A 13,696-nucleotide genomic window follows, 5' to 3' on the forward strand; every position below is an offset into this window, starting at 1 on the left:
GAAGACTACAGACACGGATATATAACAGTCTCACAAGTTTCTCACTGTATTTCAGTTGATCGAGGCTCTCACTGGAGTGGACAAGGTCATTGGTCAACTGATGAACGGACTCAAACAGCTGAACCTGCATCAGTGTCTCAACATCATCATCATAGCTGACCACGGTAGGACGCTAATAAATCAAAGGAATCAAATGTATTCGCCCTTTCCCTCCACAAATCTGACATCTGGACAGCAAATGGACCTCTTTCCCATAGACCTAGTATGTCTAAAAATGTCATGTATTTAGAATAATATGGAATTAGTCTACAAACATGAAAAAAATAGTAAGTATTGTTGTATTCGTGTTGTGGCTTAATAGTTCAACAAAAAATGTATTGGGCTACACCAATAGGTATGGAGGACACAAGTTGTGACAGGAAGGAAGTCCTCCAGGATCTACTCCAGGTGGAAAATGTTCGTGATCTATATGTCTACGAGGGACCTTTTGGGAGAATTAGATCCAATGACAAAAACCAACCCTGTGAGTGTAAGACCAAACATGTAGAAAATGGACCCTTTCTTTGTCTCACAATAAAAATGACATATTCCTGTTGTTTCCTTTGACAGTGGACTCGGCCCGACTTGTAGCCAACATGACGGTGAGTAAGAAGCTACAATAAAATCATTCACCCTGATTTGAAACTAGCCGTGACTGCCATATTGACTGGAAATGCTCCAATTGAGGAATAATCAAATGTTTAGGCAAAGCTTTGGTCATAGGTTGTTTGTATTCAGTTCCATAATGTTTTGTCCCTAATACCGTATCTGTTATAGAAACCTAGGGATTGATCAAAAATATGATGTTGTTTTCTTGGGATTCCAGTGCAAGAAGAACGGTCAGAAGGTCAAGCCTTACCTGAAAAACCATCTGCCCAAGCGGTTCCACTACGCAAACAGTAGACGCATTGAGGACGTCAGCGTGATAGTCAACCCAGGATGGCTGTTCGAGAGGTACCGATTTAAGAAACTCCACCCTACTTTATGAACATAACCCTGGTGTGGATTTTAGTAGGGCATGATGTAGCAAAATGTTGGCTTCTTACATATTTCTGTGTTATGTTATAGATACCCAGGGTCTTTGACCTTCTGTGCAGGTGGAGCGCATGGGTATGACAATGATGATGTCAGTATGCATGTGAGTAGAAAGGAGATCCATTTACTCATATACATCAGTTAGTTAATGAGTACAAACTTAATTTGATTGGTTTAAAAAATATACTGAACAAAAATATAAACGCAACATGCAACAATTTCAACGATTTTACTGAGTTACAGTTAATATAAGGAAATCAGTCAATTGAAATACATTCATTAGACCCTAATCTATGGATATCACATTACTAGTCAGGGGCACAGCCATCGGTGGGCCTGGGAGGGGATAGGCCCACCCACTTGGGAGCCAGTCTCACCCACTGGGGAGCCAGGCTCAGACAATCAGAATTATTATTTTTCCCCATAAAAGGGCTTTATCACAGGCAGAAATACTCTTCAGTTTCATCAGCCGTCCCGGTGGCTGGTCTTGAACAATCCCGTAGGGGAAGAAGCCAGATGCGGAGGTCCTGGGCTGGCGTGGTTGGCGGTTGTGAGGCTGGTTGGACGTACTGACAAATTCTCTAAAACAACGTTGGAGGCGGCTTATGGTAGAGAAATTAACATTTAATCCTCTGGCAACAGCTCTGGTGGACATTCCTGCAGTCGGCATGCCAATTGCACGCTCCCTCAGAACTTGAGACATCTGTGGCATTGTGTTTTAGAGTGGCCTTTTATTGTCCCCAGCACAAGGTGCTCCTGTGTAATGATCATGCTGTTTAAACCAGCTTCTTGATATGCCACACCTATCAGGTGGATGGATTATTTTGGCAAAGGGGAAATGCTCACTAACTGGGATGGGAAAACAATTTGTGCAAAACAATTTAGGGGATATAAGCTTTTTGAGCTCATGGAACATTTCTGGGATCTTTTATTTCAGCTCATGAAAAATGGGACCAACACTTTACATGTTGTGTTTATATTTTTGTTCTGTATGTATGTATGTATGTATATGTATGTATGTATGTGTATATATATACAGTGCCTTGCGAAAGTATTCGGCCCCCTTGAACATTGCGACCTTTTGCCACATTTCAGGCTTCAAACATAAAGATATAAAACTGTATTTTTTTTGTGAAGAATCAACAACAAGTGGGACACAATCATGAAGTGGAACGACATTTATTGGATATTTCAAACTTTTTTAACAAATCAAAAACTGATAAATTGGGCGTGCAAAATTATTCAGCCCCCTTAAGTTAATACTTTGTAGCGCCACCTTTTGCTGCGATTACAGCTGTAAGTCGCTTGGGGTATGTCTCTATCAGTTTTGCACATCGAGAGACTGAAATTTTTTCCCACTCCTCCTTGCAAAACAGCTCGAGCTCAGTGAGGTTGGATGGAGAGCATTTGTGAACAGCAGTTTTCAGTTCTTTCCACAGATTCTCGATTGGATTCAGGTCTGGACTTTGACTTGGCCATTCTAACACCTGGATATGTTTATTTTTGAACCATTCCATTGTAGATTTTGCTTTATGTTTTGGATCATTGTCTTGTTGGAAGACAAATCTCCGTCCCAGTCTCAGGTCTTTTGCAGACTCCATCAGGTTTTCTTCCAGAATGGTCCTGTATTTGGCTCCATCCATCTTCCCATCAATTTTAACCATCTTCCCTGTCCCTGCTGAAGAAAAGCAGGCCCAAACCATGATGCTGCCACCACCATGTTTGACAGTGGGGATGGTGTGTTGCTTTTACGCCAAACATAACGTTTTGCATTGTTGCCAAAAAGTTCAATTTTGGTTTCATCTGACCAGAGCACCTTCTTCCACATGTTTGGTGTGTCTCCCAGGTGGCTTGTGGCAAACTTTAACCGACACTTTTTATGGATATCTTTAAGAAATAGCTTTCTTCTTGCCACTCTTCCATAAAGGCCAGATTTGTGCAATATACGCCTGATTGTTGTCCTATGGACAGAGTCTCCCACCTCAGCTGTAGATCTCTGCAGTTCATCCAGAGTGATCATGGGCCTCTTTGCTGCATCTCTGATCAGTCTTCTCCTTGTATGAGCTGAAAGTTTAGAGGGACGGCCAGGTCTTGGTAGATTTGCAGTGGTCTGATACTCCTTCCATTTCAATATTATCGCTTGCACAGTGCTCCTTGGGATGTTTAAAGCTTGGGAAATCTTTTTGTATCCAAATCCGGCTTTAAACTTCTTCACAACAGTATCTCGGACCTGCCTGGTGGGTTTCTTGTTCTTCATGATGCTCTCTGCGCTTTTAACGGACCTCTGAGACTATCACAGTGCAGGTGCATTTATACGGAGACTTGATTACACAGAGGTGGATTGTATTTATCATCATTAGTCATTTAGGTCAACATTGGATCATTCAGAGATCCTCACTGAACTTCTGGAGAGAGTTTGCTGCACTGAAAGTAAAGGGGCTGAATAATTTTGCACGCCCAATTTTTCTGTTTTTGATTTATTAAAAAAGTTTGAAATATCCAATAAATGTCGTTCCACTTCATGATTGTGTCCCACTTGTTGTTGATTCTTCACAAAAAAATACTGTTTTATCTCTTTATGTTTGAAGCCTGAAATGTGGCAAAAGGTCGCAAAGTTCAAGGGGGCCGAATACTTTCGCAAGGCACTGTATATATATATATATATATATACACACACACACACACACACATCTTTGCACAAAACATTAGGATCACCTGCTCATTCCTTGACATAGACTGACCAGGTGAAAGCTATGATCTCTTATTGACGTCCCTTGTTAAATCCACTTCAATCAGTGTAGCAGAAGGGGAAGAGACAGGTTAAATAAGGATTTTTAAGCATTGAGACAATTGAGACATGTAAAAGTATGGGATATGGTAGTAGGTACCAGGCACACCGGTTTGTGTCAAGAACCACAATGCTGCACAGTATCCTCTGTGTATCAATACTGGTCCACCACCCAAAGGACATCCAGTCAGCTTGACACAACAGTGGGAAGCACTGCAGTCAACACGGGCCAGCATCTCTATGGAACGCTTTCGACAACTTGTAGATACCATGCCACGAGGAGGCTGTTCTGAGGGCAAACGGGGTGCAACTCAATATTAGGAGGGTGCTCCTAATGTTTTTTACACTCAGTGTATATTGATATTGTTGTATTTAAGAGATGGAAAAATTATAACTTAACCCTATGATGAAGACCCTCTTTATTCTCCTCAGGCTATGTTCTTAAGCTATGGACCCAAGTTTCATTATAAAACCGAAATAGAACCATTCTCCAATATTGAGCTCTACAATCTCATGTGTGGTGAGTAGCAGTAAATATCGCAGTAAATTACAGGGTCACTTGTCTGTGTTAACCAAGAAATTGTTTCTGTCACTCCATCATTAAGTGGCAGAATTTGTTGTGAAAGGGCTGGGTTTTGATTAATAAGTAAGTTGAACGCGGGGCGAGGGCTTGACCATTCACTGGCCAATCAACGTGTTCCATGGCTTAATATTGCACGAGGTAGTCTCAAGTTGTGTCGGTTATTGACGGTCTTTCGATGTCATCAACTCCAATTCGGCTGGAGGGGCATGGAATATTCTCGTCCTAATCAATTTATTAAATAGCATAGGCTACAGTAATTAATAATAGCAACAACAATATACATCCAGTTTTTGATAAATATGTTTGGAGTGTTTGCAGTCAACATTGTAATCGCTTCACCTATAGGCCTATACATGTCTTTACGCATCGCATTTCTCCTGAAAAAAAATAAAATACTAGGCTCCCCTTAAAATGTATTGTAGGCTATATGTGAGGCTAGTTCGCAATATCAAGATGTACTGTAGGTCTACCCACCGTTGATATTGCATTATAGGACCGAATATTTTGAATAGGTTTGGAGGAGCGCATCTTTGGTAACCCCCCACTAACCGTACAATAGGCGCTCTTTGTAAATGGGGATGGATACAAGTGAAATGGAGTATACAGGTAGGCCTATGTTAATTGTGAATAATGCAAAAGCATGACAGCAAAAGCCTCACTAGAAGACCACTTAGAAACCTTTTATGGATAAAAGGTTCCAAAATAATAACAGGAGCTGGCTAAAATAATGTACGATACATAGATACAAAAGGGGATGTCAGCTTACTGTTTTACTGCTCCCTTGATCTTTTTAATGAAGCTTTGGTGATAAAGATTTATTTCAAAACGGTCTCATGAGCCAAACCGTTTATTGATAGTCTTGGCTGCTTAATGAATGCATTGAGCAGGACAACAAACAAAACAATCCTGAATGAGGATGTTTTGGGTTTTTAATCAAATTAAACAAAATTATTTAAAAACAACAACAACGTTTTTTAGGTTTCTAAATATAGATTCAACGCACAAAAAAACACATCTCTCTTGTTCCATGGGCATATGGGCACTATACATCAAGTCTGAATAGGCTGTGCTTCCGCTGTCAAAATCCATGCCGTAATCAACCTTGTTACTTATAAGAATAGTTTTTGTTGAGACTTAAATCTCCCTATTTGTGCTAAATGAATTTGTCACTGCTGTGCTAGTTTTTAAGGACTCACTTCACATATTACCAACCCTCCCACAGCACAAGTGAGCTGATGTAAGACAGGTAAATAGCTGCACCTGGCGCAAGGTGTGGAAATGCCAGAGCGCCAGTTTTTACGTGACGAAGTTTGACAATAGCGCTGCTTTAGCGCTAGCCAAAAAAATATAACTCCTGGTATTTGAACACTGCATTGTTGAGGAAGAGCTTGTAAGTAAGCATTTCGCTGGACTGTTTTACACCTGTTGTATCCTGTACAAACGACAAATATGATTTCATTTGATTTGATCTCAAACATGAATTGTAACATTGTCCATGTGAAACCCTTTCAGATGTGTTGGGGATCTCCCCATCCCAGAACAATGGAAGCCACGGCAGTATGAACCATCTCCTGAGGACTCCCTGGCACACTCCCATACACCCTGCAGAGCAGACAACCCCTGGGCAGTGCCCTCTGGTGATCCTTGAACCCACAGATACCCTGGACTGCACATGCACCTCCCTGGTAGTACCCCTTGCTTACATCGAGTACACCAAACATTATGAACACCTTCCAAATATTGAGTTGCACCCCCTTTTGCCCTCCGAACAGCCTCAATTTCTCAGGGCATGTTCATCTAAAATGTAATCTATATAATCCCCAAGAGTAATTATTTATCATTAGAGGACCATAAACAATATCTAGTAATGCTGCATATGCCAAGAAAGGTTCAAATCTCACCTTTCTGGAATTGTTTTTAAAAATAAATTGCTGAGGTGTAGTAGTCACTTTTGAGGACACAAGTGCAAGTACACAGTACAAATATAAAATATGTTATATGACCTATGTCCTATTCAATAAAACTGTATGAATAAGGCTTGAAATGACGTATATGCTTTCTAAATATAGTATAAACAAATTATAAAACCAATAACTATAACATTTCACCTTCCTTATAACTGCAAAATACATATTTCTATGTTCAGTGTTAGAGAAAATGTGGACATCACACAGCTCTATAGCTTGACCTCTTGGACTCGCCTTTCATCCCATATTAACCTTGTCCATCTACGACAAACGGAAAGTGTTTTTTGTTTAAAATGATGGTCCTCCCATGCCTACACCTCTGCTTTGAAGTTACAGTATACACCTCTTAATACTATAGTGATAAGAAGCTGGTATTATACAGTACAGTATGTTAAGCACACATGAATTACCCTAACCATAGAACGTCTCTGTCTCCAATGTTGTTGATATTCATGAAAGAATCAATTAATTAAAGGATCAATATTGTCAGAGTCTTATCTATAACAACATCCTTGTTTCTTTCCAGGGTGTAACTAATCCAAATAGTCGTCTGAATCTGACAGCTGCTGAAGGTAAATATTGTGCGAGAGACAGTATGGACAGATTATTGCCGGAATATTGTCATGATTAACAATCAATTATGATACCAGATGGTACATTGAGTTTAGCAATAATACTTCATTATAAACTGGTTGGCTTGAGCCCTGAATGCTGATTGTCTGAAAGCCGTGATATACCAAAATTATTTTACTGTTTTAATTACGTTGGTAACCAGTTTATAATAGCAATAAGGCACCTGGGGGGGGTTGTGGTATACCGTAAAACGTCATTTAAACGCAGTCTCAAATAGTCACCTGTCCCTTTTAATAGCCGGACAAGAGCACACATTTCAGCAAATAAATGCCTGTTTCAAATAAACGCCCTGCCTAAATGAAATGTTTACGAGGTTACTATGAATTACCATGAATTGTTTACAAGATTTAATGTTAAATAAATTATTTAAATAATTCAATCATGTTTTTTACTGCCAGTAAGAAACTGCTAGCCATTGGCTGATAACAGCTGAACACTGCTAGCTAAAATTATAACACATTAGTAAAGGAAATTAAGAAATTGATTTAAATTCTGGAAGTGCAAATGAGCACCACCGATTTCTGTATGCTAGCTATGCTAACCAGCTTATATGAACGAAAGTTAGCATTTAGCAGTCACTTCTTAACCTGAAAAGGGACAACTTCTACATGGTATGCAGCCAAATATATCCTAATCGGATTTAAGTAACCACATTGTGGGCCTGTTACAATACATAAATCAGGACAGATTTGAAGAATAGCCACATTGTTAGAACAGATTTGTTGAATGTGCACCAATCTGGTCAATGCGTCTGCATCCCATTGACTCCTTTACCAAATCTATGGCATTGTTGAATACCTGTTTCTGATTGCCTTGAAGGGCATTCTAGAGCGTGCATTATTTAAGTGATAATTCCTGAGATGCCGGTGTTTGGAGGATACATTGGTGTTAGAAAACCGTGCCAATATATCCTCCAAACACTGGATTCGAGGGCATTATCACTTTTATACAACGGGTTACCAACATATTCAAATAATGATTGTCATATTTTCATAAAAAAAACATTATTTTGATTAATTTATTCATACTATTTCATCCTTCCACAAGATATAGTCCCAACACAAATCTAGAGTTGCTACCCAAGCCGGCTGCTCGTTCGTTCTATCGGTTCCGTTGCCAGAGACAAGACCCAGTCGTTCAGTATTTTTTATTTTTTATGGACACGACCCAGTCGCTGGTTCTAAATGTTCCGTTGCCAGCCTTTTCTTATCCCATGCTTTCTAGCTAGCCAACTACGCCTAACTTACAGTCAAGTCAAAAAGTGCAGCCAGAATAACAGCAATGTAGCTGCTTTTGTATTCGTTTAAGCTGTTTTCTAGTAACATTTATTTGGATACATCCATAACAATGAGCTAATGAGGCGTGATTTTGACTGGCATAAAAAAAACGTGCTCACTCGTCGGGATACTGTTGTTCAGATGAGCTAGCCAACAACACAGCTAACACAATCACTTCCAACTCTCAGGTGTCAAGGTAAGACCCAAGTGCAGACTGTGTGAAGTAACAATGTTTATTGTAACAGGGGCAGGCAAACGACAGGTCAAGGCAGGCAGGGCTCGATAATCCAGAGTAGTGGGTAGTGGGGCAAAGGTACAGGCTCAGAGTAAAAACCAGGAGGACAAGAAAAAGAGGCTGGGAAAAGACTGGAGCTGACAGGACAAACTTGGAAACAGAAGACAAAGGGCTGTGAGACATGGCTTTAATTCTAGGAAAGGTAGGAGGTATACAGAGGGTACCGGGCAACAGAGGACGAACAGCAGAGGAGCTAATGATCTTGGAGCAGGGGGGACGGGGGTGTAGCCGCGGCGCTATAGCGGCGTAGCCGCGGCGCTATAGCGGCGTGCCAGCGCATCTGGTTTGACCTTCTTGGATACCGGTCGGTGCTGCAGAAGTGAAGTGGCCCAGGCCTTACTGAACCCCTCCCGGGGGTCCTGGTACTCAGTGGGGCTGGTGGAGAGGTTCGGGGCAATTTCCAAGCCCCCAGGAAGACGTCCCGGGGCAGGCAGAGCTGACTTCAGGCAACGATTGTGGCAGGACGGGCTCCAGCCCACGATGGCACCAGTAGCCCAGTCAATGGAGGGATTGTGTTGATGGAGCCAAGTGAATCCCAATACCACGGGAACCTGCGGAGACTCAACCAGTAGGAATTGGATCGTCTCGCTGTGATTCCCCGACACTCGTAGGTTGTTCTGGTGGGTGACCGAGCCTATAGAGTGCCCATCCAGCTCTCTAACTCCCATGGGAATGGAGAGGGCTTGAGTGGGGATGCCCAGTCGGACGCCAGGGTAACGTCTATGAGACTCACATCGGCACCCGAGTCAATGAGTACCTGGAGAGACTTGGACTGGTCGCCCCACAGCAGGGTGGCATGGAGAGGGGGTGAGTAAGGGGAGAAGAACAATTATCTTTAAGACCCACTAGTGTACTCACTCCAACGAATGAGCTAGGTCACTTGAAGGGACAGGTAGACACAAAATGACTGGCACGACCGCAATACAGACAGCTGTATTGGGTGTCAAGTCTGCGTACACATTCGGCTGGAGACAGCCCTGCCGAGCTGCATCAGATCACTTTAACGTCATAGCTGCATCAGCTCATTTTCACATCATAGATTTAGCCGCCGGAAAACTGTGGAATAGATACCCGTGGTATACGGCTATCAGCCAATCAGCATTCAGGGCTCGAACCACCCAGTTTATAATTCCCTATATCAGCACTGGTAGAATTCAATGGCTATAGTTCAATCTTGCATGTTCAATGTTTGAGCTGCTTTTGAAATCAAAAGTCGAATTGAAAACATTATTGGCATGGCTGAATTTGAATTTCATAAATATCAAGCTTGGACTGAAGGTTTGGCACCGAGGTAAAGTTGGTTTTATATTCACACATTCGGACATTCAACAGACATTCAACAGATGTTCGCCAAAAATCATAAAAAAATGTACAAATCAATAACTATTTCACTGTTTGTTACATAAACATAAAACTGGGTATTATTTATCCTATAAATGTCTAGCATACTTTTACAACCTTTGTTTTGAGGAAAGATTTCAGTTTTGATTTTATAGAAATAAAATCTATAAAATGCCATGGAAGAGTGCACTGCACATGTGATGGAAGAATGCACTGTGCATGTAGAGGGTTGCAATTCAATTGAATTGTGGATAGTTTCACCAAAATATGCCACAAGACCTATAATTGCCTTGTGTATCCCACGAAAAAGGTTCACTGCTATAAGTTTACTTTTTTTGATGAATTTAAGCAAAATTCCCCAAATTCCCGGACTCAACGTCCCATGGAACATTTCCGGAAGCATTCCGGCCCTTTGCAACCCGAGTTAATGCTCTAATGTTCTATTATCATTACTCTATTTTATTATTCTACTTTGAGAGATACTAGATACATACTATGACAGAAATTCACTATAATAGGTACACACATTGAATCAAGTGATGATTCAACTGATTTGGATTTCAAAGACTGACATTATTGTAATGTTTGATATTACAACATTGATGTGTGATACCTTTTTTATAAACGCATACGCTTTTTCCAAATGTATGCCTTTATTACTATATGATTTATATTTCCTGAATACTCAACGATGATTAACACCTCAGTTACGGGTGATTCTGTCAGGGTTGTGGTCAAAGGCATGTCATTTATTTGAGATTTTATGTATTTCTATCATATCAAAACTGGAATTTCTACTCAAAGCAAAGGTTGTAAAAGTATAGACATTTATAGAATACATCATACCTAATTTGATGATTCTATCATAAATCAGTGAAAACATTTTTGATTTTATATAGTTTTAAACAGAATTTTAGAGATTATTTTGTATTTCTAACAAATGTGGACTTTTTCTTCAAAACAAAGGTTGTAAAAGTATGGATATAGAATAAATCATACATAGTTTGATGTTTCTGTGACAAACAGTGAATTAGTTATTGATTTATACCGCTTTAAATGGTATTTTATAGATTTGATGTATTTCTATGAAATCAAACCTGGAATTTCTTCTAAAAAAAGTTGTAAAAGTATGCTAGACATTTATAGAATAAATCCTACCCAGTTTGATGTTTATGTGACTAATGGTGAATTAGTTATTGATTTATACCGCTTGAAATGGCATTTTATAGATTTTATGTATTTCTATCAAGTCAAAACTGGAATTTCTACTAAAAAAACGGTTGTAAAAGTATGTTAGACATTTATAGAATAAATCCTCTAGTTTGATGATTCTGTGACAAACTGTGAATTACCTATAGATTTTTAAATGGCTTTTGGCGAATGTCTGTTGAATGTCTGTTGAATTACCGAACATGTGAAATTATAACCAACTTTATCTCGGTAGGTTTAGCTAGCTAAACTAGCAAGTCTGTTTGTTTGTTTACCAAGGCAACTACTGCAGCTATCTGGTAAACTTGATAGCAAGGGAGAACGAACATGGCGCACTATCTGCTCTTTGGAAAATAATACAACAATACAATAATATTTCAACCGGACCGTAGCTTTTTCAATAGGAGAGAGAGAGAAAATGTCTGCTCCAAGCTGTTGCGCATGCAAAGCTCTGCTGGCACCCAGCCATCCACTGACGCAATGTGATCGTTCTCGCTCACTTTTCAGAATAAAAGGCTGAAACTATGTCTAAAGACTGTTCACACCATGTGGAAGCAATAGGGAAAGGAATCTGATTGATATCACTTTAAATGGAGGGAAGGCATGCAATGGAACAGGGAGCTTTCAAAATAAGAGGCACTTCCTAGTTGGATTTTCCTCAGGTTTTCACCTGCAATATCAGTTCTGTTATACTCACAGACAATATTTTTGACAGTTTTGGAAACTTTAGAGTGTTTTCTATCCTAATCCGACAATTATATGCATATTCTAGCTTCTGTGCCTGAGAAATAGGCAGTTTAATTTGGGTATGTTTTTCATCCAAACACCAAAATACTGCCCCCTACACTCAACAGGTTAAATTTTGTTTTTGCGTCTTTTACTTTAGGTTTTGTACACCAGCTTCAAACATACAGTAATACGTATGGTTATGGGAAATTCACAGCTGGTTATATGGTACAATGATTGTTTTGTTACATACATTGAAATTAGGCAAACTATTCAAATTTTTACAATCAGGAAATGGCAGAGTGATTTCTGCATGGTACATCTTTATCTGACATCTGTTTGTCTACTCACTTTCAGTGAAAGCTGTTGAGCAGAAGCACATGTTGTTTGGAAGACCAATAATGCTGCAACCCAGCAATGACTACTGCTTACTGTATCATCAGGGCTTTGTCAACGCCTATAGCAAAAAATCCCTCATGCCAGTGTGGAACTCATACACTTTGGACAAACCTGTAAGAGTCATTTCATCTAAAGGCCATCATTTTTACAAATCAGTAACTGATCAAGTGTAATTTGTTAGACACATTAATTTGAACTTTCGGTTAATTCTTACTTTGATATGTGAATGATATGTGAATGTCCACAAGTCTTCAAATGATCTGTTCTTTCGTCAAACATGAGCTATGATGAGTTTAAACATTGCCTCTCAGAGATCATCCACTTTGATTAAATTATATCTAAAGGAAGGTTGGAATGTAAATTGACATACAAAGTACAGGGGTCATCCTTGTCAAAATGCATTGGAGAAGATCCAAGGTTGCTTTTTTTGCTATTGTCTTCTCCAATGTTGTCCTTGCTTCCCTTGGATGTTTTCAAAAGGATGTGGAGAGTGGATGTGAGTAATGCAGGAAGGACCTTTGTAATTTCCTCTTCTTTGTCACCCTCTTTAGGAAAACATGGACCCTTTGCCAGCAGTCACACCAGACTGTCTGAGGGCTGATGTCCGCATCCCGGCAGATAAAAGTCCCAGATGTGGCCAGTATGCTCCAGCCAGGAACATTACCCACGGTTTCCTCTACCCTCCCAGTATGCGGGATGATTTTACATCTATACTTTCAAATACACTAATCTTAAGCAAACAGAATACATCTGAAACAACAAAGAAGTCTGACTCCCAAACCCTTAACTTTGTTTTTGTTTTTCTATGTAATTTAGTTAGCAGACACTCATAGCCAGAGAGATTTGCTGTAAGTGATGTAATAGTAGAATGTATGTCAAAAAGAAACTTTTGCTCATCTGGTCTCCCCCTCACTAACATAATATTATACTTCTCCGCCCAGGCATCCAGCTGTCAAAATAATGAGGAGGTTACTTCAATAAGACTATCTTGTTGTTTGTGTTATTTCTTGTGACGCCCAGATCTCAACAAGACAGCAGAGGAGGAGTATGATGGCCTGTTGATGAGCAATGTTGTACCGATGTATCCTGAGTTTAAGAGTACGTACACTCTTCACAGTCTGAGACAGCTCCCTCTTGCTTACTTCAAACTCATTTTTTCCTCTCTTGTTCACTCACTGTACACTAATTCAGCGTGTCTCTCTACTTCTCTCCCTTACTCACGTCTCCTACATGTTATATAATTAAACATTAATTTATTTTCATTTATTATTATTTATATGTACTTTTTTTTGTGATTCAATTTGTATTTAGTTTTCACACAACATAAAAGAACGTCAACAAACAAAACAGACACAGCAAACAGTCAACACCACACGTCATACAAGTAGCTTCAGCTCATGATAA

General features: G+C 39.8%; 1 protein-coding gene across 1 annotated transcript in view; it reads left to right on the forward strand.

Annotated features, from left to right (window-relative positions):
- The window catches only part of LOC139373475 (venom phosphodiesterase 1), a 33,617-nt gene that overhangs the window by 16,545 nt on the left and 3,376 nt on the right, over positions 1 to 13,696 (forward strand). The window contains exons 12-22 of the mRNA XM_071114031.1: positions 56 to 164; positions 395 to 523; positions 610 to 641; positions 866 to 993; positions 1,108 to 1,177; positions 4,295 to 4,382; positions 5,958 to 6,130; positions 6,939 to 6,984; positions 12,251 to 12,405; positions 12,844 to 12,979; positions 13,313 to 13,390. Coding sequence (XP_070970132.1) covers positions 56 to 164; positions 395 to 523; positions 610 to 641; positions 866 to 993; positions 1,108 to 1,177; positions 4,295 to 4,382; positions 5,958 to 6,130; positions 6,939 to 6,984; positions 12,251 to 12,405; positions 12,844 to 12,979; positions 13,313 to 13,390 — 1,144 coding nt within the window. The remainder of the gene's footprint in view (positions 1 to 55; positions 165 to 394; positions 524 to 609; positions 642 to 865; positions 994 to 1,107; positions 1,178 to 4,294; positions 4,383 to 5,957; positions 6,131 to 6,938; positions 6,985 to 12,250; positions 12,406 to 12,843; positions 12,980 to 13,312; positions 13,391 to 13,696) is intronic.

This window comes from Oncorhynchus clarkii, chromosome 18, assembly GCF_045791955.1.
Source record: "Oncorhynchus clarkii lewisi isolate Uvic-CL-2024 chromosome 18, UVic_Ocla_1.0, whole genome shotgun sequence".
NCBI classification, from domain to species: Eukaryota; Metazoa; Chordata; class Actinopteri; order Salmoniformes; family Salmonidae; genus Oncorhynchus; species Oncorhynchus clarkii.